The 20,579-nt window shown below is 44.2% G+C and overlaps 1 protein-coding gene across 5 annotated transcripts in view; it reads right to left on the reverse strand.

The window, feature by feature from the left end:
• The window catches only part of TNC (tenascin C), an 87,593-nt gene that overhangs the window by 29,606 nt on the left and 37,408 nt on the right, over window positions 1–20,579 (reverse strand). For 2 of the 5 annotated variants that reach the window (XM_033123351.1, XM_033123352.1), the window contains exons 8-15: window positions 20,263–20,448; window positions 19,950–20,039; window positions 18,229–18,492; window positions 10,645–10,917; window positions 9,821–10,093; window positions 8,940–9,212; window positions 6,163–6,435; window positions 3,579–3,851 (exon numbers count right to left, since the gene is read on the reverse strand). In XM_033123351.1, coding sequence (XP_032979242.1) covers window positions 3,579–3,851; window positions 6,163–6,435; window positions 8,940–9,212; window positions 9,821–10,093; window positions 10,645–10,917; window positions 18,229–18,492; window positions 19,950–20,039; window positions 20,263–20,448 — 1,905 coding nt within the window. The remainder of the gene's footprint in view (window positions 1–3,578; window positions 3,852–6,162; window positions 6,436–8,939; window positions 9,213–9,820; window positions 10,094–10,644; window positions 10,918–18,228; window positions 18,493–19,949; window positions 20,040–20,262; window positions 20,449–20,579) is intronic. The other 3 variants (XM_033123354.1, XM_033123355.1, XM_033123356.1) reach the window with 2 other exon arrangements.

Genomic DNA, 20,579 nt, shown 5'->3' on the forward strand with positions numbered 1-20,579 from the left:
GCATTTTAAAGGCTCTGAAATGCTGGTTTTGTAAAAAAAAAAAAAAAAAAAACCTGCTTAAGTTTGTTTGCACCAGCATTTCATAAACTTACTGATCAATGGATAACCTTTATGAGGAATATTCTTTGAACATCTCAAGGAGCTGGTGTTCCACTGAGCATGACTTAGAAAATGCTACCTTCCTTATTTAGTCTTCTGTATATCTACTTGGATTGTAGAAATTAAAGGCTCATATCCATGCAAGAGAAATTCTCTGTAGTATTGAGAAAACTAAATACATACACCATAGGAAAACCTACACCTTACCCCCAAACGCTGGAAAGGCAAAAATGGCTTTCATTACACAATTCCTGGTGTATGTAAATATTAAAGAAAATCTTGAAGTAAGGCATTGTATTTTCTGATTAGGAAATTCACTTATTGGATAACTTGGAAAGATGGATAGTTCCACTGAGGTTAAGTTTCTCTTGTCCCTTAAAGTCTAGCCAATCAGTGATGAAAGCAACTCATTTCTAATGTAGGGGACCTGTACTGCTACTTCTAACTGGGATGTATATGGTCTGGCCTCCTAAATGCACATTTATCAAATAATACTAACATTACAGTAAATTGAACCCAGAATGGATTTAGAGAGCGGCAACAGTCCTGGGGGGCTGAGATACTAGGATGAGGTTTTAGGGTGGGGAGGAAGCAGACCAATTCTGCCATAGACTTGGGAGTTGTTTGCAGCTCCAGTATTTGTAGAGAGGAAGGGACTCATTTGGATAGACTTTAACTGCACAGTGTAACAATTGCACAGCCTAACTCGATGTCCTAAAGTCTTTAGGAACAAAAAAGAATCTGACTCAGAAACAGAAAACAGCCATAAGTAATAGCATGGACTTTCCTACTTAGCAGTCAGTGTAAGAACCAATGATGGTATAATCTTCAGCCACAGCATTGGCAAATTACCCTAACCCCACAAAAGGTAACACCCTCCAAATGAGACTCTCTTTGCCCTATATTTTGCTGTGGAAGCAATCTCCCAAATTAAGGATGCATGTTAGAGCTCTCCTGCTGCTGCTAGACAGAGACTGGCAGTGCCAACACATTCACCATGCCGAATAAGACCTGGCTTCTCAAGGTTTACTGCCAACTGTCTCCCAAAGAGTGTAACCAAGCTGAAAAGTGAGAGATGCAAGAAAAAACTCAGAAAGAAAACGGTAGTTAGTGTTCCATGCAAGCTAGGGACATTTTTCTCTTACCACTCCTAACCCTTTGAAACAATTCCTTGACATGCTGCCTGCTTCCAGGAAAGACAAGCATTCTCAAAAATTTAATGCTCTGACTATTCACCACATGAACCTACACTGGGACAAGATGATGGATGAAAGGAAGACGCGGACCTTTTGTGACAGATACCTGTGGAAGACAAAACATGCTTGATAGAGTAAATGTCAAAAGAACGCAGTCTGTTTGCAGGGAATCCAGGCAAATAAAACTCTGAGAAACGAGATGAGACCACTGGATCCTCTCATGTGGTTCTTGGGGTGTGTTGTAGGGTCTTTTCTCGGCATGCTAGTGGCACCACTTTTAAAATCTTGGTGGAGACAATGAGAATATACAGCATTCCGACCAAGACACCAAAAACAGCATGCACACACCTCTTTAAATGTGACACAGGCAAGCTTTGATTAGAAAGACCACAGGCAGATGATGATGGGTGGACCTGGAAATGATTATTCAAGATCAGATGCAAGGATGGTTTAGAAAATTCAACCAAAGCAAGTCAGGTTGACTCTGTACAAACAAACAGAGAAACTCCAGATGTGACTGAATGTTTAGGAAAAAGAGGTTGACATTGAAGTTCCTTAATTTGGGGTAAGAGTTTTTCTGTTGTTGTTATTCTTTAAAGCTCTGATTTGGGCAGCTCTATCAAATTTGAGAAAGATCCGGAGGAACTAAGAGGATGAAAATGGGTGGCGAGAGATTTTTTTGGAATGCTCCTCAAAGGAAGTTCAGTGGAGAGTGAAGAACCCATCATGGGAAATACCTGTGGTTGTCTGGACCACCAGGGTCTAAGCGCGCTGCCCGCCATCAACCCATGAAGGTGGATAGTGTAACTGGAAGGAGCGTTAAGGCTGGTGATGAGAGAGCTGCAAGACACCCAGGTACAGAAGGCACCACTGTCTCCTGGAGGTGGTCAGAATTCCTCACTTCTCTAAGAAAGCTATCAAAGGCAGGCTCCTGAGCTTTCCACGAGATGGACACATTGCCCCAGGTCACATTTGAGATAGCAAGGTGGCTAAGGGGACGTTCAGCTGATAAGGCAAGAAGAAAACAATATGAAAGCGTGTCCATTTAAAATATTATTATAGGGTCCAACGCAAAACACATACAACTAAATCCATAGTTTTACACTTTACCCTTTAGTAAAGGAATGTGTCCTTTGCTGGAAACCATTTGAGACATGAGAAACAAATAGACATGGGTGACTAATGTTCTCCCTAGGTTTTGTTATACTTTAAGCTAGCTGAGATGAGAACCAAATAATGCTGGCCCTCGGCTTTTTTCTGCAGACCACCCTGGTAACAATCTGTAGTGTCACCTAGAATGACGCCAGACCCTCCCTCGACCACGGGTGACTTGAATGATAATGTTGATGCTATAATGTCAACCCTTTTCTTGAATCCCCCAGAATATGAGACTGTGAACTCTAAGAAGAAATTCTCTTGTGTTTATTCCACAAATAACTATTTTTTTTCAGTTTGTGATGTCTTACCTTATCTGTCAAAAGGAGGCACTGTCCAAAATGTGCTAAGAATGTTATTTTGAGTAAAAAGGCACTCCTTTCTAAATTCATATAAAATATTTTCTTTTGCTGCATGCCGTAGGCATGTCAGAGGTACCCCAAATTTAAAGTGCGAGCCATTTACTCTCCTGCTAAGCAACCTCCTTGTTCAGACGCGATATGTCACTTTTACGTTTGTCATCTACCATTCACTGTTCTGGGGCAAGACAGCCTGCTCCTAGAGATTGGGGTGGCACTAGAATTGGGGTGGTCTGGATGGCATGGTTTCCTTCTGCACTCATATGATGCATAATCTCTGCTCTTTCTCAGTACTTTCCCAGTTGAAAAAAAATAGCACCAACACAATTGCATTAAATCATTGTCATATTTGGATATTATGAGGTCAAAGTCACCAGAAAGACAAAGATGCTAGGCTGGTAAAAAAATATGATTTTTAAGATCTCTTTTGACTGATGTACGTAAGTGCCTCCCCAAGTGAGAGGACATTGCTTATTATGGCTGTTGTTTTTGTTACTGAAGGGGAGAATTATTTTCTCCACATTCTCTATGGCAATCTGGACCAAACTACATTTTATGCTGCAAATGTCCTGGTCAGCGAGAAAACAAGGAAAAGCCTTAATGGAAATCCACCATTTGGGCTGCTGTTGGGAGAGAGTTATGTTAAATAGTACTCCAGCCAGGCATTACTGCACTATGGCTTGTGCCTCAGTGGGCAAGCAGGAGTAGCTTCACCCTGCAAAGAAGACACTGGAGAGAGGGCATTAGAAATGGGGGAATGCACCTGTACCTGTGGTCGCTGTGACATTGATGGTTTGGGTCCGGATGCTGGGAGCGAGTCCAGAGAGGTAGACAATAAAATCATTACTAGGGCGTAGCCCTGAGATGTGGGCAGTTCGTTCAGCACCAGACAGTTTGTATTTCATCATCTCCACAAACCTATTGGAATCAATAATTTCAATGGTAAAGCTCTCGAAGGCTCCATCAGTAGCTGTCCAGGAGAGATTGAAGCTCTCAGGGGTTATGTCGGAAACATTTAAGTTTCCAATTTCAGGTTCTCTGGCTGAAAAAAAAAGGGGGGAAGGGGAATAAAAGAAACAAATAAATTTGAGTTAATCCTTTGGCTGTGTTTTAAAGTAAACATAGTTAATAGAATGGTAGCTGGGTCGAAAAGATCTGACATTCAGGATTATAGGAAAATGAAGCCGTGTTACCAATCAGTGCCAATGGGAGAGGAAAAGGGGATTTGTTAAAAGCAAAATACAAATAGGAAGGTGTGGCAGTTTGATTTCCCTGCTCTGGAGCTGCACACATGACCAGGCTGGCCGAGATCCAGCGTGAGAGAAGACGCACTGCGTGACCGCAGTAGGACCTACGGTACCTAAGACTAGACGCTTCCAGGATCCCCAGCTTGGCGATGCTGGCCGTTGCTCAAAAGATACGAGTGCTGGCAGCTTCCAGAATTGCACTCCGGAGACCAAGATTACTTGGCTCACTCCGACAGGCATCCTTTGCTTTGAGGGAGCTCCCGTCTATTCAAATGAAGACTAATTCTGACACCATTACCCTCCCAAGGTGGTACCTGGAGGCTACTGATTTGGGGACTTAAAGGAAATTGGCAACTTGTCAGTGTAATTCTTGGTATTTTCTTTATACTTCTGACAAGGGCCAGCCGTTCTCACATTCTGTTAAAATAGCTTGTCCTCTCTTAACTGCTTTCTATATGGGCCAAGACGGCTAGTTTTGCATTGCCAACCAGGAGAGCTGAGCCAAGGCAAGCCAGTCAGGCAACCCTGTTGAGCCAAGAAATAACATTTTGTCTTGGAGATGTTCCTACCCGAGCTTTTCCGAGCAACAGGAATGAAACATGCAGAGGGTAGGCAGAAGCAGGCTTTGGAAAGCTAACACTGTCTCTCTGGCAAGGACGAGAAGGCCTTCCCATCCCAACAAATTTGGTGAAACACAGATCAGATCGAATTATGGCCCTTCCTCCCCTTATAATGACTCATCAGAGGCAAGAATGTTGCTATCACTGAAAAGAAAAAAACAAAAACACAAACAAAAATACTAAGAACACCAACACCACAAGATCGGTAGGAAAGATCAGAAATGGTGAGTGACTGATCTGCCTTCTGGGAAGACATGGTTTGTGGATGTGATTAGGGCCCGGCTACTCCAGGGCAGCTGCATTTTTTTAGGCGTTTTCAGGTCACCCTTCATGCAGCAGTTGCCTGTGCTGTATGTGTATCTCCGTGAGAGTCCCTGACCTAATTGAGGAGGCTGAAATGTGGAGCTGCTTTTGGTAGAACCAACTAGGACATAGAGGTTTTGCATGAACATTTAGTTGCCATAATTATCTAAAAATGGGGCAGGCATATGCAAAACCAAACAACACAGCCTCTAGTGAGCTCCAAGCCAATGGAGGCACATAGGAAGATGAGCACCGGAAAACAGTGCTAAGAAGGCTGCTGACTTGAGCGGGCTCCTGGGGAAACACTGAATGCGCTGTCATGTGGCAGAGTGATGAGTAAACTGTAATGCACCTCCTGGGTCACAGCTGGGGGTTTGCCATCCAAAGGCCAACACTCCAGGGAGCCACTGGAGTGAAAGAGCAAAAGGGGTATCAGCTCTTTGACATTCATAGCCTGGGACATTCCTTGCTTCAAACGCTGCTGTGTGTACTTTTGCTAATGGATGGCTTTTGCTTTGGTAGTGTCTCCAGTCATAATTGTGTGATTCTTTCCCCCCCTTTGGTCTAGCTATTTGCTAATTTGGTTTTCTAACAATGACTCAGTATCTGAGAGAACTGCCCAGAGGAGGGCAATTCCGTTCTCTTCTTACACTCAGTGCATCTTAAAGAAACATTTAAATTAAAACATATCTTTTAAATGCAAGAACCACAGTGCCCACACCCTTGAGGGATTTGGGGTAGTAAAGCACCCTTTCCAACTAGCAAAAAAACTCTCTAAAGCAAATAATCTGTGTTCCACCAGGACTCACAGAGGGGACAGGCTGGCTTTTACTTGTATCTGAGCACTGGAGAAGAGAATTAAAACCTACAGGCTGTCTCCTGAGACAGAAAGCCATCAGTTAACAATTCTATATCACTCAAGTTGTAGAATTCGGCAGGTAAAGTCTGGGAGAGGCTGGAGGCTAGAGGTCAGAAAAGGCAACATCTGCGTTGTTCATTCTCGAGACAGGGAAGGCATCTGGCCCAAGGTACAGCCCATAAGGTGGTCTCTGACCATGCACAGCCAGCCATTAGGGGAGCATGGAAAGGGTTCAGACATGGAGAGAAGCTGACTCCCTACACGACCCTTTGGGGACAAAGCAGGGAACCTGGGGAGAGAGCATGGACAGGGAGAGAACGGTACCTGTGGAGGCCTCAGCAGAGAGCACGGGTGTTCTATAGCCCTGGATCACCCCGTAGATGGTGACTCTATAAGGGGTGGCCGCCTGGAGGCCCGGGATGTCCACAGCCCGCAGGCTGCCGGGCACCGTGAGGTTCTGAGCCGCCTCCACCCCATTGGCCTCCTGCACCTGAATGACAAAGTGCTCGTAGGCCTGGTCGGCTGCGGTCCAGTTGAGTTTGAGGCCATCCCAGCCAACCTGGGTCACAGCTAAGTCTCCCAGCTGGGGGAGCTCCTCTGAAGAAGGACAGAGAGGTATTTGTCAGTTCTGTAAACCCAAAATGAGAAAACCAAATGCCCCCACAGCCCAACTCAAAGGGAAGAGAGAAAGGGGCCAGAGAATTGTGTGTGTATGTCTGGGTGTGTGTGGGGGTGGTTATCCTTGGTCTCTGAGCATTTCTAATTTGAACGGTGGTAATCTGGCTGCAGCTTTCTTCAGGAATTGAAAATGGTCAGAAAGGGGAACATTTGCATCGTTCACCCTTGAGATGGTGATGCCATCTGGACCACGGCACAGCCCACCAGGAGATCTCTGAACAGGCACAGCCAGAACTTAAAGGGCAATTGGAAAAGGAGGCATTGTGGGTCAGGATAAAGGAAGTAGGAAGGGTTAAACATGCAGGCTTTGGAGGCAGCTAGGCCTTGGTTAGAATTCCAACACTGCTATTCGCTAGCTGTGTAATCTTGGCCATGCCACCCAGCTCATCTCTGAGCCTCACTCTCCTCACCTGTAAAAGGAACTGACAATACCATTTCATTTGGATTGTGTGATGTTTAAATTATACTATTTCTAAACCTTTGAGTATCATACCTGACACCCAGTGAGTGCCCAGTAAGTGACAGCCTAACAATATGTCATTGTTTTGAGGTTTCCCCTTGGGACTTCTCGGTCATATGGGAGAGAATTACATTTCATTTCATCACTTGACATTGGAGAGGTCATCTTATTGCTGGCCACATGCTATCTGACTGCATTTATAAAGTATATGCCGTCTCAGGTTTGGACAAGTCTGATGTTTTATCTCTGGACTTTCCTCAGCTTTCAGGGATCAAAAGGTCTGTACTGGAGCTTTGGCTTGCTTCTTTCTCTCCCTCCTTTTTCTGCTAGTACTTGGTGTCTGAATGAAGAATGGCTACATCACGAAGCAAGGCCATTTGTGTGAACTTGAGTGCCCAATTTTAATTAAAACGGTTATATTTTGCTCAGCAAATGGTGCAGAGCACGGCCCAGTCTTTACTTTTCTACACTGTAGGAAAGAAATTTAATGTCATTATTGCCAATTTGGGAAGTTTAGATTCAACTGTGGAAAAACACACTGCCTCATGAATGCTTCTCAGGGCTGAATGAGATCTCCCAGCCTCTCTTTTTAAGGTTGAAGTGGCCGGGGATTCAAAATTAGAGACAGAAATAACAGCAGGGATTTGAGCCAAAAAAAGGTGTAAGGGTCTTGTTCTCAGGGGTCCCGGGATTTGGGGTACTGTGAGAGTCAGAGCAAACTCTGCCATTTAGAGGGGCTGTTTTCAAACTGTGTTCCACGTACACTTGGTGTTTTGTGGAAGGACTGGGTTGGGGCCCTGGGTCGAGGCAGCCCCTTCTCCTTCCAGCTCACCAAGAACAGCTGTTCATGTAGCTGTCATATGTGGGCTTCCTCATAAGAGCTCATGTGCTGGAGTGCTGCTGCGAAAAACAAAACTTTACACATGGCAGGTATGGACCATTAGTATCCTGCACCCAGATTCCACACGTCTCCAAGGCCCCTTTTGCTCTTGTTTGGTTTGCAGCTCCTCCAGGAAAAATAGGACATCGACAACCTGGCCAGCTTAGGTGGATTGCAATATCACCTTTCTTATTTTTGGAATTGTGTGTAGTTTCTAGCAAGGACCAAATTTATTTGGTTTATAGAAGCAAGAAAAACAATTTTTTTTTAATTAAGTTATTTGGGTGGCATTATCAAAACACAGGGTCTAGAAGAGGTGGTCATGGCCTTAGGTACCAGCATAAAAACCCCATTACCAAAAATCTGGCCCATTTGCTCATAGCCCCTTTTAAAGCTGTTTCTAGAAACCTCATGAACAGCACGGAGTTTTCTATAACAGATGGAGCAGCATATTTTCAGGGGGAAATTGAGATGAATTGTTTTTCCTCCCCATATTAAATGAAACACATTGAAGTCAAATTGTGGCTGTCCTTTCTTGGAAATGTCCCTCCCTCGAGTGTCTGTTAAGGAGAGAGAGTGTTGGATCATTGCAGCAGCTGACTCGATCATTTCAGAGGTTATTCTGTAGAGATATGACTGCAAATTGGATGGCAGTTAGTGACTCTGAGTCCACTAATAAGATTTCTCTAGAAAGTCTTGACCTTATTCTTGTGCCACAGCCCTACTGTTTAGGCTCTTTTTATTCTGATGTGTTGCTAGCTGATAAATTTAGCTATTTGCTGATCAATATTTATTACAGGATGGGTACTTTTCTAAGCACTTCCATAATCTCATTGACTGTTCTTGACAATGTTCTGAGCTGGGGGTGTTATCTCTGATTTAAAGGTGAGGAAAGAAAGCTCAGAGATGTAAAATAATATACCCAAGAATATTCAATAAGTAAGGTGGAATTCCAGCCTAGACCTCCCTGAGTTACGGCTGTGTCATTCTGCCCGTTAAGAACACCAAGAAAGGCTCCTGCCACCTGGTGAATTTTCTCTGTTACAGAGACAGGCTGGCTCAGGTACGTCCCTGGTCCTATACCTGTGATGACCTCCACAGCAAGGGGTCGAGTCCTACGGCCCCTGACCTCGCCATGCAGAGTGACTGTGTAACGGGTACCAGCCCTGAGGCCTGGGATTTCCACGGAGCGCAGACTGCCAGGAACAGTGAGACTGTGAACTTCCTTGGCCTGGCCAGCCTCTTGGACCTCAATGACAAACTGCTCATAGATCCCATCTGGGGTGGTCCAGTCCAGTCTGAGCGCGTCCCAGCTAACCTCAGTCACTGTGATGTTTCCCAGATCTGGAATCTCCTCTGCATAAGGACAGAGAGGCTGAGTTACGAAGAAAGGCAATTGCACGCTGAGATTCAGGTAAAATTGCGTTTTGGCTAGGGTTGGGATGAGTTGTCTGGTTAGTGTTGATTACAGATGCGTAATTTATTTACAACAGCTGGTGAACACACTCTAATTGTTGGCACTCAAGCCGGGGTTTTTCTAATCAGCCTTTGGGAATGAAAGATAGCTCTGGGAATTGTTCACAACTTCCATTTTTGACTTACAAATGGGGCTTTGGGGAGTCCTTTGGTGTGATCTGAAAATGAGCTCAGACCAACTTTTTTTCCACTTGCAAATTGTGCTTTCCAAGTTCTTAAGTATTATGACTGAAACTTGCCTTGAAAGAAAAGTCACCTCTCACTTTTGTAAAGGAAGACTTGGTGGAATTTTCCATGGAATTGGCAACCATGCTATGATTAGGACTTGGCCATATAAGGGATAAGACATTTGGGCGGAAGTAGGGGTGATTCACCAGTTTTCCCCAAGGTGGTAGGGGCTGAAACCCAGTTTACAGCAGGGAAGAGCCTTGATCACTCTTGAGCAGCGACGAAGGAAGGAAGCAAATTAATGAACGAGTTTAGAATACCTGTCAAGACTTCAACAGAGAGAGGGGTTGTGATGAAGTCCCGAGTGACCCCGCGGATGGTGACACTATAATGAGTGCCTGCTTTGAGCCCAGGCAGGTCCACAGACCTCAGTCCTCCTGGGACTGTGAGGTTCTGGGCTGCCTCTGCTGTGTCTCTCTCCTGCACCTGAATAAAAAACCGCTCATAGGCTCCTTCTGGAGCAGTCCAGTTGAGCTTCAGGGCATTCCACCCCAACTCTGACACGGTGACCTCTCCCAAATTGGGAATTTCCCCTGGAGAAGGACAAAGAACCAGTTTAATAACAAAACCACACTCCACAATCCAGGGAATCTTGAACACAAAAACAGGCTTTAGATTATTTTAAAAAATAAAAGTAGATAAACACGAATCATGCAGCTTCCTAAATTTGTGAAATAGAACAAAGGGGGTGAGATGTAGGAAAATATTTGTTATCTTATTTCATTAAGGAATTGCCCTAACCTCCAGTAGACAGGGAGATGAGTTGTGTGATTAAGTTTTTTTTCCTTTTAGATAAAATGCCTTAACATCCCTTCCCAGGAGGGAGCCTGTTTGTGACACTAAAGCTCCCTGTCTTCGGGGTCCCCAGGCTGGGCTCTGCACAACTCCAAAGGGTGGCGTTCACACGGGGAGCAGGGTGAAAGCTGCATCTGAGCTGTGCAGCCTGATGGCTCCCCATTCTTCGACACCACAGTGCTACAACTTGGGGCAGAACAAGTCCACTGAAAAGCAAATTGCATCTGATTATCCCTGGGCGGTTTCCTGTGGGGAAAAACAGAAGCCATAGACAGAAGGTGAGCGGTACCTGTGGAGGCCTCAGCAGAGAGCACGGGTGTTCTATAGCCCTGGATCACCCCGTAGATGGTGACTCTATAAGGGGTGGCCGCCTGGAGGCCCGGGATGTCCACAGCCCGCAGGCTGCCGGGCACCGTGAGGTTCTGAGCCGCCTCCACCCCATTGGCCTCCTGCACCTGAATGACAAAGTGCTCGTAGGCCTGGTCGGCTGCGGTCCAGTTGAGTTTGAGGCCATCCCAGCCAACCTGGGTCACGGTGAGGTTTTCCAGTTCAGGGGTGTGCTCTGAATAATGAAAGAGATGGGGTCAGTTAAACCATTCCTCAAAAACACTTTCCTCCTGGGAACCCCAAAACGGCAGACCCGCCGCCAATGCCGAAAGGCCACGGGGGCCTGAGTGCCGCGTTTCACTCACCGCATCCCCGAACAGTGCTGTCACTATAAAATCACCAACAGAAAAACCAATATATTTATTTTGCTTTGTTGCACGCATTCTTTGGGTTTGCCTCTTGGAAATGGTATTTTCCCACAGACCAGTGTCCTGTGGATTTAGAAAACTCTACCCATCTATGTTACTACTGCTCTGGACTTCGGTTTCCATTTTGGAAAGTGTCTCTCATAATAAGGATGAGATCAGAAGAAACAGGCTGCGGCTATTCTTGGTCTGAGCTGTCCAGCCTTCTGTATTTTGAGAAAATTGGCTGCTTTTAGATTCCCTTCCTGTCCATACTTCCTCAAGCTCCTATGGAAGGTCTGTTTCATCCTCTCTTTATGTTGGGATTTTTGTCAGTTTCTGGGGCTCAAATCACTTTACATAAACGATTTCAGGAAGATCAGAGATAAATTCACCCAACGCATGTAAGGCTGCATTGAGCAAGGGAGTGAGTCTTGGTGAACCTGTCCCTTGCTAGACAGAAAGAAAGCCTGGGGAAAGCAGAGCTTATTAAGCTCAGTTAAAATGGGACGTGCCATCTTCATTCATCTATGGAACATATAAAACACACTAAAAACTCTCTTGTCTGAATACGCCTTCAAAGTGACACTTTACTCAAGGCTGAGTTTAAGTGGATTTTGCAAAATCTAGGAAGAAAAAGGTCTCTCTCTGGAAGTGAATCCTGTAAATAACAGAGGGAGAACTGCTTTGAGTTCATTTAAAAGAACAATTTTTTCTTCTCTATTTATGTCTCACTCTGGCAGTGAATTTCAAATGAGCTCTACTCGTATGTGTCCATTAAAGCAGACTTCTAACTTGAATCCTAGCTTGCAATTGGATTGAAGATATCCTTCATGAGGGGGAAAACGTTTCTTTTCAAGAATACATTTAATTCAGACTTTCCCAAGTCCTGGGGGATGCTCTTCCTAATTGTGTCATATTGGCAAAACTTACATTCCTTCAAATCTTGTTTGATCTAGAACAGGGGTCTGCAAACTGCAATCTGAAGGTCAAATCTGGCCTGCTGCCTATTTTGGTAATGAGCGAGCTCACAACCGTTTTTATATTTTTTAAATGATTGGAAAAAGCATCCAAACAAGAGGATGACTTTATGACATATAAAAATACTTGAAATTCAAATTTTGGTGTCATAAATAAAGTTTTATTGGAACACAGCCATGCTTGTTCATTTAAGTATTGTTAGCGGCTGCTTTTGTGCTGTAAAGGCATGGTTGAGTAGTTGTGACAGAAACCACATGGACTGAAATATTTACTATCTGGCCTTATACAGAATATGTTTGAAACATTCTATGGACTCCTCATTTAAACCAAATTCGTGTCCTGAAGTTCACACCCAAAATGTTATAGCAGTTCTAACCACACAAATATGGTCTCGATTACAAAGAGAGACCCAAAGTCACAATGATATACATAGTTTGGCAGAAAGAAAGGGACAGTCAGCTATCCTTAAACCTATAGCCCTTGTGAGGCCAGAAGCAGCACTCTAGATGTAACAGTTACTTCCTTGCCCTTGGGATTTAAGACAGATAAACTCAGGAGTATGTCCTTTTCAAATATTCCAACAGCACTCATGAATAAAAAGACAGGATAAAACCAATCTAAGCAAACCAATAAGGTTAAGGATATTGAACCTACGGCCCACAAATTCCTCTTCTTATCCCATTTTACTAATTTTTTTTTTTTTTTTTTTTACTGCTGTCATAACTGCCTGTCAGAAACTGAGCTGACATTGAGTTTTCCCCTTTATGTGGATTAAGTCACTGTCTTTCCTCTCCAGGGAACTGCCTTTTTAAGCTGTCTCTCTAATTCTGACATAAAACAGTTTTTTTTCCGTGAAAGCAATTTCAGGTACCCGGTTGTAAGAGATATGAGAGTGACCTAACTTGGTAGGGAGGAGGTGATTACGGATTATCTGCTAAACCGTTGCGATAAAGATGGATGCAGAGAGGAGAGGAGATCCACAACGGAAAGTGTCTCTTTCTGAGAACCATCTTTTCTCTCTTTGAATCAACTTTTTTATATGTCACTGACACTATTACACAATGCCCCTCACATCCTTCTTTATTTGTTCGTACAGTTGATAGAGTAATTTTCACCTAATGTTATGTTGCTCAGTAAACAGTAATAATCATGGTAATGACACTTCCACCAAAATGTCTGGCTATTCTTTTTTATCCCTTTTTGCTGGGGGAGGGGTAAGCAAATCAAGAAACAGCATCAGTTTATACTTAGTGAGCTGTTTCTGTCGTGGGGGCTATTGGTCTTCCATCCACAGCCCTTCACTAACCAAATGCTCGTCCAATAAGTGAAAGTTGTAACTTCCATGAATAAAATCAGTAGATAAATTAAAGGGAGAGGGGTAAAAATTACAAAAAGAGAGGAAATAATATGACGAGAGGGAATAATATGACAACAGACCATAGTTGAGGTGGCGACTAAGAGGCTTGTCATAATAAAGGCAGACTCTACATTTCATTAGCAAATGACCCACTTGTGGGCTTACTGCCCCAGAAGCCCAGTGTTTCCCTTGGATAGTTCCACACTCCATTTCTTGGCATTTCTTTATGAAAAGGCTGTTGTCTTTTTCTTACAGCTGTGCACTGGCATCTGCCCTTCAAACAATGTCAGTGGGCCTGGGAAATCAGAATTTATTTCAACATCCCATTTCTGTGCTGATAGTGGGTTGACCAGCTGGCCTGGTTGGAATTTGTAGCTTTGTCAACTTTAAATCTTTAGATTCCCACCATGTTGTAGATGGCAAAGGGGAGCAGAGTTCGCCACCTCCAATTATGCCCCTTTGGGAATATTTGTTATTTGAAGTTGGTTATTTTTAAGAAACTTAGGAAGAAACTTTGACCTTCCCCCTAACAGCTTAAATAAATTTAGGTAGAGCACCTGCTCCAGGAAGGGAGCTATCATTCTAGATAACTATGGTTTAATGTGAACCAGGTGTGATAGATGGGGAGAGACCCAGCAAGGCCCCTTTGATCAAAGCCCTCTCTGTCCCATTGTTAAAGATGGCCCAGAAGACATTTGTTTACCAAACATTTCTAGTGAATTCCCTTCCTCTCCTTTGAAGTCCAAACCATTACCCTTCCTTTCACCTTAGCTCAAGGTGGCAGATAAGCTTCAATTGCCCAATTTGTCCTTGGGCCCCATATTCTTGTGGACCTCCCTGTATGTACATACATAATTAAATTTGGTTATTGCCTCCTGGTAATCTGTCTTATGTCAGTTTAATTATCTGACCAGGCAGAAGAACTAAGAAGGGAAAGGCGGAATTTCCCCCTCCCCCACCCTGGTATGGAAAGATGCTTTATTGTCTGTTTCTACATATCCTCCCTGCTTTATGTCCCCTGCTGCTCACAGCAAATTCATGGTCTCCACCTTAAGAAGGGTTTCCTTCAGTTTATCAGAGTACAAATGCAGAGACAGAGGGGTTTGGAAGAATATGCCCAACACACACTCATTTTTTTCAGTGCTAACAGGGCTAGTACTCTCCTTCCTTTCTTCCCTTTCCTTCTTCTCTTTCACCTTCCCTGTCTCCCTCCCTCCCTTCATTCCTCCTTTCTTTCTTTCCTTCCTTCCTTCCTTCATTCTTTCTTTTATCAGCCCTTCCTTTTCTCCCTTCCTCCCACCCTACCTCCCTTCTTTTTTTGTCTCCCTTTTCTATCCAGATTAAGCTTAACTGAAGACTTTGCAGGGGAATGCCTTCCCTTTCCTTCTCCTTAATCCTCAAGGGAGAGAATTTGAGCTGTTAATGCAGAGGGAGGAGAAGACCAGAGGATGCTATGTAAATACTGCCTCTGGAGCAACTGGGGTCCCCAAATGCTCATAAAGCACATGCCTCATGCTTTGCTGTATTCAAGGCACTGGGGATGCAGCCCTGGATAAAGGAGACAGAGTCCTTCCATTTTGGTTGCTAGTAAGAGGCAGGCCATAGACAAATAAACCAACTACTGAGTAATAGCAGGCCATGTAAGTCTCATGAGGAATTCTGAAGGAGCACCAAATGGTAAATCAGGATGGGACACCATTTTATCTTGGTGGCCAGAAAAGTCTTTTGAGATGACATTTGAGCTGAATGCAATGAGGGAGATGCTATGTGAGGATCTGGTAGAAGAGTGGTACCTAGGCAGCAGGAATAGCACGAGTAAAGGTAGGCATACATAAGGAACAGTGAGGCCAGCTGACCATTGTGAAATGAGCAAAGGGACAGTGGTAGGAGCACGGTCAGAAAGATGGGACAGGTCAGATTCTTTAAGGCCACATAGTCTGTGGTCAGGTTTTTGGATTTTATTTCAGGGGTGATGGACAAGCCATAGCTTGATGGACAGCTAGGTTATGCATACTTTTAATTTGGTGCTGCATGAAGGGAAAGGCTTTCACTTTGGCTCAATTCCATGGCTAAAACCCTGGAATTTCCTGGGACAAATACTTTGGGGCTGCCAATTCTACACTTTTCTCCATAAAACTCACAGACTATGTATGAATGGCACTTTACAGACTTCTGCTATTAAGAATTTAGTGATGCAGAACTGGCAGTCCCTTTTTTCCGTGGTTTCAACCTAGAGTCCTTTGACATTTCAAGACTCATAGCTACCTGGTACATTTACCCAAGAGCTTCCACTTTTCCTCTTTCTTTTTTCTTCCCACATGTTGACCAAGGCCAGGTGCCTGGATTTCTACTTCTTTACATATTCTACAACACAACCTATTTGCCTCTTATGTATCAATCCAAAAGCTTCCTACCATTTTTAGCCTTTCCTGATGCCCAGAAGGCATTTGTGCTCCTGTCGTCCTCTCTGCACCCCCAATTATAGCAAACAGAGTGTTGTGTTGTCTGTTTACTAGATAGCGAGTTCCTTGGAGCACAGACCTGTCTTAATTGATCTAGCATCTCTAGAGCTTAGCACAGAACACAGATGTAGTATATTTTTGACAGTAGTAAATGTAGGAGACTTGGGAAGACAGAATTCAGGAGAAGGAAAGAAACACCCACCTCACTTTTAATAAAATAAAATAGTTCTATAGAGAAAGCCAAAGAGAGAAATATTCTGGAAGCACTGGGGGAAGAACCCATAAAAGGGACTTTGCACATTTTCCCTGTAATAAAGAAATGTCTTTAAATATACAACACGATTTCTTTGAAACAACGGTAAGGAGGCATGGCTAGGGAAATGACATCACTGAACCCTTGGGATGCCAAACCTGGGCTCGCTGTCAGAGACAAAGTAATACCAAGCTGTGGTTCACGTGCAAGTTTTCATCTCCTTGGGCTGCTGAGGCCTGGACTTCCCCACTGAAGACAGGACATAATATGGCTGTAGCCAGAGCATAATATGACTGAGTGGAGTAGGAAATGCTCTTTGATAACAGCATTTGTCAAACTCAGGGAAGAGCAAAGAAAGAGAAGAAGGAGAGGAGGAAGAGGAGGAGAAAGAAGGAATTCCCTGTTTGTTTTTCTGGTTCTTTGTTGACACTGGACACCTTCTAATTGGCTCGTGTTTATAAAGCTAAAGCATTCAGATCCGCACCAGAGATCGATTCCTTCCTGATTCTATTCTGTACCTCCCTCACCTATGAGTAAGCTTCCCCTTCAGTATCCTTGATGGTCATCTCACAACCGGGTGGGAAGCAGTCCACGCACAGTCATCAGGATTGACCACCGGGGCTCACTTTCCACTCTCCGAAGAGGTTGCTCTTGGTCTTCCAAACATCCCTTCTCTCTCTTTCTTACAAACAACCATAAGCCAGAAAACAACCTTTCCTAGACTCTACGGGTAGCTAGGAATGGCGAATGATGCCTGAGTAGAAAAGTTTCCAGAAAGACTCATCTAGGAGGTCCCCCTTTTTGGTTTTGGTTTCTCCTCCTTCATACTGCCTAGAACACAGACATGTAGGCTGTACTGCTGCAGCCATATTGTGACACGGAGGTGACTTTGAGAATGGAAGCCAACGACGAAGACTAGTGGAACAGAAAGAGAAAAAAGAGCCTGAGGCCCTGATGATTTGGATCTGCTATACTAACCCTGAATCACCTATCCTCAGATTTATTTTATGAGAGAGGAAACCAACTTCTATTTTGCTGACATGACTGTCATTTGAGTTTTCTGTTATATGCAGGTGAACGTATTCAGAAGTAACCAAGACTCTTCAAGGCTTTTATAAATTTGCCCATCATTTCAGCCCCTTTTCTGCTTATGGAGATTCAGCGGTAGTAATGTCTCTGCCATGACACTTTCTCTGTCTGCTCCTGACCACCCGCCCCCCAACCCCGCCATCACTCACTTTCCTTGATTGAGTTTTGTCTAATATTCTGAATATCTAGTCTTCCCCAAGGTCTGTGAACAGGAGCACACGAGTCAAAATAATAGTGCGTAGCCTGTGCCCTCCTCTTCCTTCCACTATTAGCACACCCCAATGTATTCAGTGGGTTCTCCATAAATTCTTACTAATTAAATTGAAACTGAAAACTATTACTTGTCAAACCCCAAAGCATGAACATTTCCCACCTATATATCTTGAATGTTTGGGGGCCAAAATTATATGTCCATATTTTTCATACAGGAAAACGAAGTTCACCTCTATAATAACTAAGAAGAAAGAGAAAATGAGACGGGCATTGGGGAAGGCTTCAAGGACTGTATGCAAGTTTTCAGGTAACCTTAGAGGAAAGCAAAAGACCTGGAATGAAAACATTTAATGGGAAACAACCAAAGAATTATTACCAACATCTTGGTCATCTTGAAAAAGAAATAAAATGAAAAGTAAATTAACTGTTAGGCTAAAGGGAAGGAGAGATAAGAAACAATTTTTAAAACTCTGTAAAATGCACAAAATTAAAAAAAGAAGAAGAAGAAGAAGAAGAAGAAGAAGAAGAACCAAAGAAAAACACAAACACTGATGCTTTAAATTCTCCTAGGAAGAAAAATCTAAAACCTACTGTTGATCGCCCAGCAAGGGAATTTGCTCAATCAATGGACAGGAGAAAAAGAAAAGTGGTATTTAGTGTCTTCATGAATAGAGAAAGTAGCATGTCTTTCCACCTGTTTTCTTGCAAATGAAGACAGTGTGGCTGCTGAATCTGCAAAACTCACAGTGAACAGATGGTCTGCAGGGAGCTCAGGGGCTGACCTCACCTGTGGAAGCCTTTACACGCGCCGCCTTGCTCTTGTGCCTGCCCTTCTCTGCTCTCAGCAGGATGGTGTAGTCCTGCCCAGGTTCCAGGCCTCTCAGGACATAGGAGGTGGTGTCTCTGGGAAGCTGCATCTCTGCTGTCTGGCCTGAGGAAAGGCTGTAGTTGAGGCGGTAATGGTCAAACTTGGCCAGCGGGGACTTCCAGAGCAGGGTCAGGGTGGTCTCCGTAGTTGCAGAAACCCGAAGGTCCTTGGGTGCGTCCATTTCTGGGAAGAAAACAGAGAGGTAAACACTCAGCGAGGCAGGCTGCTTCTGGGGCTGTAATTCAGCTGGCTCTGGGCTGCCACACAAGGCTCCGTGGCTTTGGGCATCTCAGTTTTCACCTTTGTAAATGCCGTTGTACATTACCTCATTGGATTTTTGGAAGATCAAAAAGAGTATAGTGTATATCCATACCACAAAATGTTACTCAATTAAAAGCATTTAGAAGGAGCTGACTATTGACATAAGAACCAATTTGGATGGATCTCAAGAGACTTATGCTGAGTGGAAAAGCCAACCTCTAAAGGTTGCATGATTCCTTTTATGTAGCATTCTTGAAATGACAAAATCACAGAGATGAAGAACAGATTCATAATTGTCAAGGGTTAGGGATGGGGGGAAGGAGGGAGGGGCCTGGGGCTATAAAAAGTACAAGAGAGTTCCTAGTGATGGAACTATTCTGTGCCTTGACTGTAGTGAGGGATTCACAAATCTACACGTGATAAAATTGCATAGAACGAAGCACACACACGTACACATGAGTGCACGTAAAACGGGTAAAGCCTGAATAAAGTTGATTGATTGTATCCGTGTCACTTTCCTTGTGATATTGTTCTATAGTTACACAGTTGGTAGCATTGGGGGAAACCAGGCCAGGGGCTTAGTCCAAGATCTCTCGGTATTATTTCTCACAATAGCATGTGAATCTACAACGACCTCAAACTAAAAAGATTAAAAAAAAGAGTATGTCAGTGGTCAGCACGTGCTCCTGCATACCAAGGAAGCTCAAGGAGGCACGATCTATGTCCTCTTTGCATACGTGCCTCCCTTTTCTTCACAGTGTCTGGGGGAGGTAAGGAGGAGACTGGCAGAGAAGTAGAGAGAAGCATTTTCTTTTTTACAAGTTTTCCAGGGGAAAAAAAAAAAGTTCGAACAAAGAATCAATGGCTTCAAATCAGGTGGCTCCTCACACTCCTTAGGGGATACAGGCTGGGGCTACAGGACGCCAGGGGTAAGAGCAAAGTCTGACTTAAACTATGTTCCTGTCACTTATAAATCTGTATGACCAGGGTATACAATATATGTTAGGAGCTTTCCACAGAGAAAACGCCCCCAGATGTGTTTTGATTAGTCAATGGTATGGAAAAAAAAACAACATGGAACTGGTTACCAACTTAAAAAGTCTATAGATGTCTTATGAAGTCTGGTTCCAATTTCCCCTCCCCCCCCACAAAAAAAAAATCCCGTTCCCCTTCCTGTACGGAGAGAGCAGCGTCGGTTGGCATCATTCAGATGTGGTATGCTTACATTACTTTTGAATTAGACATCTGGGCTCGATGATCCTAGGGGCCCCTTTTCCCTTGGGGCGTTTACTCTCTCTTTTCAAGCAGGTTTTCTGCCTCCTTGGCCCCGTGGAGTCTGGCAGTGCCAGCCCAGCGGTGGGGATCCAGGAGTACCTCACCTGTGGCCGCATTGATGGTGGCTGGATGGCTCTCCTTGTCTCCCTTCACAGCAGACACTCCAATGCCATATTCAGTTCCTGGCCTCAGACCTAAGGCAGAATATGCAAGTGGAAATTCAGCCCCCAAACTGGAAAGGCTTTCACAGGATCATAAAAATGCTATGATTTTTCAATGTCTGGAATGTTCTACAGACTGACTCGTTGATGTTCAAGTGAGAGGGATTGCTGGGAACTTCACTGTTTTCTTGCGCTGGAGGGTTGCAACAGGGGGACATGTCCCCAGGGCAGGCTGGGTCTGAGGTGTGGAGCTCACCTGTGAGTGTGGTCTTGGTTGTGGCTTGTTGGCTCCTTGGGACTTCGACCTCGGCGTGGTCAGCTCCGGAGATGGGCGCGTACTTAATTCTGTAAGTGTCGATGGCCGCTTTGCCATTCCTCCACTCCAGGGTGATGCTGGTGTCTGTCTGGGAGACGCGACGAAGATTCCTGGGAGCGTCCAGGCCTGTAGGGCAGAGGAAGGGACATTTGTGCAGAAAACACCAGGCACCAGGAGAGGGGAGTCTGACAACTCAAGCTGAGATACCAAAGCCTCCTGCCATTCGAGGAAAATGACAATATCGCCCACATACCTGT

This window comes from Rhinolophus ferrumequinum, chromosome 12 (genome assembly GCF_004115265.2).
Source record: "Rhinolophus ferrumequinum isolate MPI-CBG mRhiFer1 chromosome 12, mRhiFer1_v1.p, whole genome shotgun sequence".
Taxonomy (NCBI): Eukaryota; Metazoa; Chordata; class Mammalia; order Chiroptera; family Rhinolophidae; genus Rhinolophus; species Rhinolophus ferrumequinum.